At 28.2% G+C, this 11,701-nt stretch overlaps 1 protein-coding gene across 1 annotated transcript; it reads left to right on the top strand.

Annotated features, from left to right (window-relative positions):
- The first annotated feature begins 7,712 nt into the window (after nt 1-7,712).
- Nucleotides 7,713-11,197, top strand: LOC115722232 (lipoamide acyltransferase component of branched-chain alpha-keto acid dehydrogenase complex, mitochondrial). Its single transcript, XM_030651388.2, has 8 exons — nt 7,713-8,120; nt 8,426-8,572; nt 9,080-9,205; nt 9,406-9,788; nt 9,898-10,145; nt 10,243-10,331; nt 10,504-10,731; nt 10,960-11,197. The coding sequence occupies exons 1-8, from the start codon at nt 7,974-7,976 to the stop codon at nt 11,071-11,073; spliced, it is 1,482 nt and encodes a 493-aa protein (XP_030507248.1). The 5' UTR covers nt 7,713-7,973; the 3' UTR covers nt 11,074-11,197.
- Nucleotides 11,198-11,701: the final 504 nt, after the last annotated feature.

Genomic DNA, 11,701 nt, shown 5'->3' with positions numbered 1-11,701 from the left:
TCATTATGTACAAATACATATATGCAAATTTCTCATTAGAAATATTTATTTGCACACCCTACAGGTCTTACTTCACTTTATGTGAGTAAATTTGCCTGGACTGCGTCATAATATTTTGGCCAAAAATTAAAATGTATGTCGATAATTCTCGACAAATCTAATACCATGATCCTTGCTATCTTATGTTAGTTTATTGCATATGCAAACATTCAACATCTATTGTCGACAAAAATTTCATTATATGATAATTTCCTCCCATATTGACATAACTTATAGAGATCTCTTTAAATTACATATTTTTCAAATATGTTTATCATTTATAGGTACCTATATAGAATCACTTCAGGGATTCAATTATGATCAAATGTGTTATGTCTAACTTCTCTTGGGAGTCTCTTCTAGAGTACCGTTTTCATCACGGTTATCATTTTTAAATCATCAATACTTTATAACATTAAGGTATCTTCATGAGTACCTCTAGATTTAACAATTTCAAGGCAAATCAAATGAACATTTACTAATAATTTCTATATTGTTCATTTACGCTTCAGGCGTTTTCAACTCATTCTATCTCAACTTTGAGTAATATTGATTTGCAGTTGGTATATATCATTTTGAACTATAGCGTTCTTATATACTTTGTGCAAGGATCATTTTTCAAAAATTATCATCGATCCCAACTGCTTCTCTCCCCCTGATCGAGAGAATTTTAAAAAAATTGTGATATCTAATAATATTAATATACCTGTAGGGATTTCAATATATCACAATGAATCAATATTTATTTAAACCCATATATACTATATGACATTGAACTTCAGGTTCAATAAATTTCAGTTTCAAGTTCAATCCTTATGAACTTAATTTATTTCTAAGAATGAGTCACACGTGTATAATAAGAAATACATAAATTTACACATTTTGTAAATGCATGATCATAAAATCTTATCACATCGATAAGAAACTATGCAATAAAAATCTAACAATGGCTCAAGATTGTTAAAGAAATATAATTTAAATATTTTCTATGTGCAAATATATGCACATTCTTCTTTTGAGCCTTATAAATTAACAATGAGAAGAATCTTCTGGTTCTTCAACAAAATTTAGTCAAATCCTTTGACAATTTATTGCATATGATTGATCATGTCAAAATAATTCAATTCATGAACTTCAAGTTCACTATAATTTGTATTTCAATGAAACTTTCAAAAGGTAATGTAAATTCATTACAACATAATCATTACAAGTTTCATTTTTATATACACGAATAATGTAATTATATTATTCTCCAAAACATATACACTCTTCAGGAGTCACTATTATGTTTATCAAACTTTATATTTCTTCAGGAATCACTATCATCAATTCAATGATGTGTATAATTTGAAAAATACATGACAACTTCATCATGTTATTGTAATTGTCAAATAGATATAACCGTAAGATATCATTCATTTTTCCTGGTATCTTTTTAACAAGTCGTCTAATTTATTAATAGACTATTAATTAGTCTAATTATCATGACTTGATATATTATATATTTAAATGTACAATAAGTACATATAATAAGTTATTTCTTATTATTTTCATAACTAGATAAAAGTTATACATTTAGGTACATACAAAGATATTTTACTACTCAAAGTAGCAATTGTATGTAAGACTTCTTCAGGAAGCTTTTCAAATAATCATTTTGTGATTCTTTATCACTTTGATTATATTGGATCACTAACAAATATAAGTAAGTTATATATTCACTTCTGGGAATATGCAAACTGAATTATATAGTAACTATATATATACATATCATGTACCAATAATAGTTTGAAACTATTGATTTCAAGAAATAATAAAATATGTATATATTAATTTACTTCTGGCATTGCCAATATATGTGAAATCTATATTCTTTGAAATAGAATTTCATGTCTATTCATTCTCTTCAGGGAATGATATTTAAATATTCTAAATGTACAATAAATTTGTACAATTCACATTCTATTCAATAATCAAATATATTTTTATCTTGATTATAAGTGTGTCCGTACTACAGGTACGCGACTACTATTATTCAATTCCACACATGATATATAGATTTTATACACTTTGATTGTGTGTGGTATCTCATCTTTTGGTTGTTTCCACTTTCTTCTGGAAATATTTGAGTAAATAATGCCATCGATTGTTTAAAATCATTACATTCACTTCGGGGAATGACGTTGAACAAGTAGAACATTATTATAAATTTCTTAAAAATTTATTACTTGTTCATATATAAAAATATAAGAAATTATTCAACAATTTCTTTTACGATATTTCAAAGAATATATGAATGCAATTTTTGCATAGTCTCCAAGCAGATGTATGCAAAATTTAATCTTTAATATATGTCAGATTCAATAATTTCCAACATTGCAAGTAATAACAATGTATAATAACATGACTAATACGAGGAATCTTTAAAAGTAATTGATTTCAATTCGTATCATTCTTTGCAGGGAATGATGAACAATAAATACATGCCTCATGTATTTAAATAACATTAGTCATGCTCATTGTTATTCTTATACTTTGATGTTTCAATGCAATTTTTTTTTAACATTCTTTTTGGATATTCAAAACCCACTATAAAATTGCATCAATAATAATCATTTTTAATGATTCTTTAGTTGTATTCACATAGATACAATCATTTTTTTTTTGACAAATTTAAAACATTTACTTCAGGAAATGTTTGTCAAAATCTATATCGATATTAGATTACTTTTCATTGTCCTCAAAGAATACAAGAACATATATATAAATATGTATTCATCTCTTTCATCATATATCCATCAACTATATAATGAATATTACATTTGCATAATCTTCAGGATATATGCAAGATTTTATTGATGATGCATAATCATCAGGATATATGCAATATTTTATCGAGGATGCATAATCTTCAGGATATATATAATTTTTTTTATCGATGATGCATAATCTTCAGGATATATGCAATATTTTATCGATGATGCATAATCTTTAATATATATGCAATATTTTATCGATGATAACGTGTTATAAAATAATATAAAATAATATAAAGTAGATGAGAAGAAAGAAGTAGAAGATGAAGAGAGAAAGAGAAAGTGAATGAGAAATTCTGAGTTGTTTATTCCAATGGGGGTGAACCCCTATTTATACAAATACAAGAGTGAGATATTAAGAAACTAAGAGAAAGAAAAACTAAGAAAAAGGGAATGTTGATTACATTAATGGTAATAAATAAAAGATTTGGACATCCACATAATTAATACTATTTATAACAGTTTATAACTTTCACTACAACATTTTTACTCAGTACCGGCGGAAGTAATACCGGCGGAGCCAAACCGCCGGTATTAATGGGGTTATTACCGGCGAAAAAGGCATTCCGCCGGTATTACTTTTGAATAATTAGAAATTAATTAAATATTTATTTAAATTTAGTATTCCCGGCGGAACTTTAGTATTACCGGCGGAAAATCCGCCTCTAATAGTTTGGGCGGGATTTTTACCGCCTAAATTTTTGAAAAGACTAATACCGGCGGATTATTGCCGGCGGGTTCCGCCGGTATTAGTCAGGGGATTCTGACCGTTTTATTAATACCGGCGGAACCCCTATTAACACCGGCGGGTCCCGCCGGTAATAAATATCTATATAATCCCCCCCCATAACTCAGAAAACATTTTCCATTTTCCCACTCCATTTCACACCACCCCACTCCGACCCTTCTCCTCCTCCTCCTCCTCCCTAAGCTCGACCCTCCTCTGCCATAGTCCCCTTCTCCGAGTCGTCCTCCTCCGCCATAGTCCGCCCGTTTGCCACCGTGAAGCGCCATTGCACCATCATTTTTTTTCACAGGTAATGTGTTTTTCATTATGGTTTTTTCATTTTTTTCATCTTATTTTTATTTTTCTTTGACAGTTATTAGTTTTTTCTCCATGTTTGAAGTTTTGGGGGAGATATTTTGCTCGAAACAGTAACGGAAAGTGAAAACGAGGGAGGAGTAAAAGCTTGGCAGAAAAATTTACAGGTTTTTTTTTATTTTTATTTTTTCAATCTTTGAATGTTTAGTAATTAGTATATTACATTTATATATCTGTGTATGTGTAAATTTTTATGCAAATGTATGTGTAAATATATAATTTTGTGTTTAGTAATTTTTATGCAACTGTTTAGTAATTTTTTTGTGTATGAGTAAATATATAATTTTGTGTATGTCTGATATATGTGTTATATGAATGCATAATTTTTAAACAATATATTATATTATATATATGATATGTATATATGTATATACATATATAATTTTTAAATAGTGTATATATTATATTATATGTATATATAATATATTGTTAAAAATTATGAATATGTAAATTTATAAAAGTTTAGATTTTAGTGTGTATATATAGTAATATATATAATGTATTGTTTAAAAATTTTACATATGTAAATTTTTATATAATAATAAATATAATATATATTATATATATATGCTTAAAAGTTTTAAATGTGTAAATTTGTAAAATTTTAGATTTTAAGTTTATATAGTAATAAATGTATTTTATAATAGTAAATGTGTATTTTTGTTTAACATTTAGAATTTTGAATAGTTAAAAAATTATAAGCTTGTTAAATAATTAATTTTGTAATGTTTTTTATTTTTTTTTAAAAAAATTAGAATAAGAATATATTAATTACTTAAAAAGTTTATTATAATAAAATAATTATGTAATATTGTAGTATATAAATAATAAAGATTTAACATGAAAAAAATTATAAATTAAAAGTACTTTGACAAATAAATATACAAAAATATAACTAAGTAGAGTAATATAAAAAATCATAAATAATAAATATAAAAAATTTGAAATAATAAATTTTTAAAAATAAAATAAAAATAAATTAAATTAGTTATAAATTTTTTAAATAAAAAAATGTAATATATATATATATAAAGTAATACTTACTTAGAAGTATAAATATGAAAAATTAATTTAATGAATTCATAGTAAAATAATTTTTAAATTATTAAATACGTATTATTAAATATAATAATTTATTTTTTTAAAAAAAATCCTGAAAATTTAATATGTCATAAATTTGAAAATTTATGTCATAAATTTGAAAATTTAATGGGAGGATCTCCACAATAGCCTATGTATGGTCAGATTTTCAGTGCGCAGAGCCAGCAACAACAACAACAACCTATTTTGGTTCACCCGCATCCTCGACAGTTTATGGAGATCTTACCTACACCGCAGACTGGACAACCTTATTATCCTGCCCCGCCAGCTCAATCCCGTGATAATCTTGATGGTTCAAGACTTAGCTCGAATGCAGATGAATTTTTAGAATATACTGATTTGAACAATGATAGTTAGGTGTTTTTAATTATGTCAATTTTTATGTTTTAAACTTCATCTAATTTTATTTAAGATAATAAAGTTTATTTTGTAATGGACAAATTAATATTAATGCTTAATTTCTTAATATTAATGTTTTATATTTAATTAATAATATATTTATGAAATAATTATTATATATAATTATAATTAATTTAATTATAAAATATATTAATTATTATATATATTAATTTAATTATAATTAATTTTATTATATATACAGTAGAACCTCTATTTAAGAATACTCTATTGAAGAATAACCTCTAATTTGTTATAAAAAAATGAAGTCCCAATTTGGGCCAGTTATAAATAAGAATAACCTCTATATTGTAATTAGTTATACATTTTTTAAGTCCCGTATTAATAAAATATACCTCTATATAAGAATTATTATATCTTAAAAAAATATATACATATATTATATAAATTTATTTATGTAGAATTAATAATTTTATTTCAAATTATAGTACATGTATAAATATTATATGTACTCGAAAATAATTTTAATATAATATAGTATTAAGAATTGTTTATTGGTATTTTTGTTACATTGATATTTTTTTATATTTTGATTTTTTTTTCAAGTGTAACTCTATTTAGTTATAACCTCTCAATTAGAATATTATTTTCTTAGTCTCAAGTGTATTCTTAGATAGAGGTTCTACTGTATTATATTTAAGATAATATATATTTTTTTTAATTTATAAATATTAATACCGGCGGAAATTGATTGTGGTCCGCCGGTATTAATGCATCTGCGTGGAAAAGTGCAGATATTAATACCGGCGGACCCCACCGCTATTAATCCGCCGGTATTAATATTATTACTGGCGGAATACCATTTTCGTCGCTAATAGTAACTTATAGCGACCAATTAATACCGGCGGATAATTACCGGCGGAATCCGCCGGTATTAATTAATGCCGGCGGTCTCCTCTATTATTACCGGCGGGTGGCTCCGCCGGTAATACCAATATTTGTTGTAGTGTTTATCGGAATGTTTTTATACATTGATCATTTTAAATTTTTTGTACTTTTATTATTTTTACTATAAAATTTAATTATGCTCACCCTAAAATTAAATTATGGGTTCGCTGAATAAGACAAAGACAATATTAAATTTCATCTAAATTTTATAATTAGAGATAGATCAATAGATATAGATAGATAAGACCATGAGTCTTATATTTGATAAGACCACGGTGGAAATTTTATAACAAATATATAGCTTAAAAAATAGTTTAATGTTATATTTGATTCAAGTTTTAAAATTTTGCTTCAGGCACAATATGCAAATTAACTTTCAAAGCTAACATAATTATTAAATTTTTATTGGAATTATATGTTGAAAAATACTTTAAATGAATAAATAAAATGTTAAAAAAATTTTAATTAATAAAAATTAGGAGAATTACTCTATATATTATTTTTTTAATTTTTTTTTTTTTTTCAAATTTACTGTTTGGGTTTCTAAAGTGGTTTCTTAGGTGGTTTTCTATGTGGATTGCTATACAATTTTTTGTTGCGATTTAGATTACAGCGCTAGTTGCAATAGGATTTTCTATATAAAACTCTGTAAAAATACAAAAAAAAAAAAAAAAACTATTTTAAAATGTAAAAATAAGAAAGCCTCAAAAATTATTAATTAGTCGCAAATCAATAAATAATAAATGTACATCTAAAAAAAAAAAATAATAAATGTAACATTTATTATAGTGCAATTTTAACCTATATTATATTTTAGGCTAATTAGGATTTTTGTCCCTGAACTTTGACATGTACTAAATCATGCCCCCTGAACTTTTAATGCTATTGAAAATGCCCCCTGAACTATTGAGATTGTTGGATTTAATGACTTTTGTCTAATTTTATTCAATTTTACTATTTCAATAATTGTTTATGTACTAAACCATGTTTCCCAGACTTTGGTATCTACCAAATCATACCCTTCGAACTTTAACATGCACTAAATTATGCCCCCTGAACTTTCATCCATGTTAGACTTTTTTACTAAAATTAGAAAAAAGTCTTTAAATCCAACAATCTCAATAGTTCAGAGGCATAATTTGGTACATGTCAAAGTTCAGGGGACAAAAATCCTAATTAGTCTATATTTTATAGTAAATTTAATCTAATTTTTAGCATGGCCGAATTTGACACACCTCTATTTTTTCTAAATGACCTAAAGTATAAGTATAGCAATACAATATAGATTATAGGTATAGGTTTTAAGAGATTATTATAAGTGAGAGTTTAGCATGTGGATAATAAATAAATTAAAAAAAAAAATGAAAGATAAGAGTTTGAGTTAAGTAGACATGGTGATGCGTCATCACCCAAATCCATTCATACTGCCTATTTGGCGCTAATCCAAATTCTGTGCCTAACTAACTCACAAACCTCTCTCTCTCTCTCTCTCTCTCTCTCTCTCTCTCTCTACTTATACATTACAATCATAATAATCATCAACGTCTTCATTTTCAGTTTTGACTCCGTTTCAATCCTACTCAATTCTACCCAATCTAATTCTACTACCCATGATCGCTCGGAGGCTATGTCAGAGGTGGGCTACCGTCTCCGCCGCCCGCCGCTGCCTTTCTTCTTCCGTATCTCGAGGTCCTCTGTCCCTGCATACCCATCTCTCTCACCACAAGCTCTGTCCTCCAGTTCTTCGGTTCTCTGAGGTGGGTTTTGTTTTCTTAGTTTGATTGTATTGCATTTACGAAATTTTGTGTTGTGGAGGGAATTGGGATTTGGGTATTAGTTTACGAAATTGCCTTAAAGCTTTCAGATTGAACCATATTTTTAAATTTTCATTGATTCTTGTGCAAAATTGGGTATTGCCCAATTGAATTTTAGTAAGATTATAGGGGAAGAACATTACGGTCATTATAGTTTTGTTTTGCCTGAATTTGTTGCTGGGAGCATAACTGAAGCCGAGTAGCAAACTGATGTTATTCACCTCTAATTTCATTTTCAACTTTTATAGCTCAGGATTTCACATTTTGTAAAGAGGAGTTGCTATTCAACTCTTGATGTGCCTGATGTTAAAGCAGTTGGTGTAGTTGAAGTTCCATTGGCACAGACTGGTGAAGGCATTGCTGAATGTGAACTCCTCAAATGGTTTGTAAAAGAGGTGAGTGATTATGGTGCTTGTTAATTTGTTGTCTTGACTTTTGGTGGTGCTGTTGTTGTTAATGGTTAAAGCTTGTTCAGTGTTTGCCTCAAAAACACTCTCTTTTTTCCCAGATTCGTTCATTTTAGTCGTTGTGACTGAAAATGTTTTAATGGACATGCTGCTCTGCTAGACAAAAAGTGACAATGGAGACTATGAAACATGTCTAGAAATAAATCAATAAAAAGATGGTCTAATTGAATTCTTTTAAGAAAATTTCATTTCAAATCAAAATAGTTATGTTGGGAGGGACATATCTATCAATGTTTGACTAACAGACTTAAGTTTCTTCATCCTTAATGATCGAGATAATTTCATGTAATTGAAATGAGAAGTATCTTTTGAATTATGATTAATTGTTCATGATCTGGATGATGTGTATCTTTAGTAAAATTTAATTTTGTAATGACCTAGTGCTTTGTTAGAGAATTCGAGGAACTTAGATATTCATATTTTTTTTTTTTGCAGGGGGATCAAGTTGAAGAATTTCAACCACTATGTGAAGTTCAGAGTGACAAAGCAACCATTGAAATAACTAGTCGTTACGAAGGAAGAGTAGCTGAGATGTTTTATAATCCAGGTGACATTGTAAAGGTGAGTAGAACTACCTGAGCCTGACTGACATCAATAAATAGATTTTTCTTAGTTTTTTATTATTATTATTATTATTGCAACATATTTATCTGAAATATTTATCATTCAATCCAATATAAAGAGGATGAAACTTCTTTCTCTTTGTTATTTTTACTTTTTATATTTTCTTATATGTTGTTTAAGCTTAAATGAAAATGCAGGTTGGAGAAACACTCTTAAAAATGCTTGTTGAAGATCTCTCAGTTCCAACACAGAAAAGTGAGGATATAAAGAGTGCTGAGTCTATTCAGTGGATAGAGTCTGAGCAGAACAAACAAAGTATCGGTGGAGTTATATCTACACCGGCTGTTAGGGACCTTGCAAAGCAATATGACATTAATATAAATGATGTTATTGGCACTGGTAAAAATGGCAGAGTGCTAAAAGATGATATCCTCAAGTATGCTGTAGAAAAGGGTCAGATAGAAGATTCATCTGCCTCTTCAAGTTCTGATTCTGAGCACACGTTGGGTGAATCTGAAAGTCATGCAGATGCAGCAGATGGAATCGGACCAAACTACGAGGATAAGATAGTTACCCTGAGGTAAATATTGGGTGGAGATATGTTTTTCAAAAGCTTTAAGATGTGTAGATGCAAATGTTATCAGTGTACGTTAGAATCAATTTAATTTGTTCATTTTTGGTTGTTTCAGGGGATTCCAACGTAAAATGGTACAGTCTATGAGCATGGCAGCAAGAGTTCCTCATTTCCATTATGTTGAAGATATAAATTGTGATGCACTTGTGAAGCTGAAAGACTCTTTCAAATACAATAACTCTGATCTAAAAATCAAGTACACTTTCCTTCCAATATTGATAAAATCACTTTCATTGGCCTTGAGTAAGTATCCTTCGGTGAATAGTTGCTTTATTGAGGACTCACTTGAAGTCATTTTTAAAGGTTTGTCGACTTATTGCTGCCCAATCCATGAAACTAATATCTAATGTGCAAAAGTAGAAGTTAACAATGCTCATTGTTGCTCTAAATTATTATACAGGTTCCCACAACATAGGAGTTGCTATGGCTACACAATACGGTCTAGTCGTGCCAAACATAAAAAATGTTCAGTCCCTTTCCATCATGGAGGTTAGTTCAATGTGATTTCCACCCGCTTTTTGTACCGAGTAGTATAAGATGACTTTGTCAGATGAAAGCAAGTCAATGCCATTAAAAGTATTAGCTTGAAGATTTCAGGATTTGAAAATAGTACTGCTCTAGAATTTTTTTCCCTGATGTGAGGTATTATCTATTTGTTTAGATAACAAAGGAACTTTCTAGGTTACAACAACTAGCCACTGATAACAAGCTTAGTCCAAAAGATATATCTGGTGGAACAATAACTTTGAGCAATATTGGTGCAATTGGTGGAAAGTACGGCTCCCCTCTTCTTAACTTGCCAGAGGTTTGCATCATTGCTATTGGAAGAATTCAAAAGGTTCCACAGTTTGCTGATGGTGGAAATGTATACCCTGCATCAGTAATGATGGTGAGTGTTTTAACTTTTTTTACTTGTTCAAAAGGAACTTGTGCCAATAATATAAAAACAAAATGCACTCGAATCCATCTTAAAATTTGAGCATTTTAACTTCCACTGTTCCATTCCACACCTTGAATCCTAACCGATTTGAGTTAATCTCAATGTATTGATGAATAAGATGAGATAACCTTTACTCACATAACCATGATTTGGTTTTGATTTTGTTGTTTTGGTCAGGCTAATATAGGTGCAGATCATAGAGTACTGGATGGAGCAACTGTGGCTAGATTTTGCAACGAGTGGAAAAAGCTAATTGAGAATCCGGAGCTGCTTACATTGTACTTAAGATGATTGATATATAAACAAAAAACTGAATTGGAATATAAAGTTCAAATGATATCTAATTTTAATTTTAATAATAAAATAAAATTAAAAGTAAGTTTTTGCAATGCATAACATGTGGCTTTTTTGATAATCTTGGGTTGTTGATTCTGCTATAAAATTCTACTCCAAACTGTATTAATATTGTTTAGCCCCATGATTTGGATCCAAATCCTCTATCTCATTATTGTGTCCTATTTTGTGTCTCATTTAAATAAAAATTGCCACGTGTCTCTCATATTTATTATCCACTAAATCATGCTTGGCCAAAAAAGAAAAAAATTGATGGAGCTTTCTATTTTTATTTTTGTCTTTTTTTTAATGGTATTCTAGCATTTTTTTTTTTTTAAAAAAAAATCTAATTACTTACAGTAATATATAATTTTTCAACAAAATTTTCAATACCATTCATACAAAAAAAATTAATTTAGAAGAATTGCTACAATTTTGCTTCCTAAACTTTTAACAATACTGATTTTATTCTTTGAAATATACGATTTGTTAATGAATGCTTGTATGAAATGTGTAATAATTCAAACATATACATGATATAACTATATGATCGAAATATATCCCGTCATTGTTTTTTTGAGCTTCA

The sequence above is a fragment of the Cannabis sativa genome, chromosome 9 (assembly GCF_029168945.1).
Source record: "Cannabis sativa cultivar Pink pepper isolate KNU-18-1 chromosome 9, ASM2916894v1, whole genome shotgun sequence".
In the NCBI taxonomy this organism is placed as follows: Eukaryota; Viridiplantae; Streptophyta; class Magnoliopsida; order Rosales; family Cannabaceae; genus Cannabis; species Cannabis sativa.
Note: the sequence above shows the minus strand (reverse complement) of the source record. Positions and strands in the feature narration are given on the sequence as shown.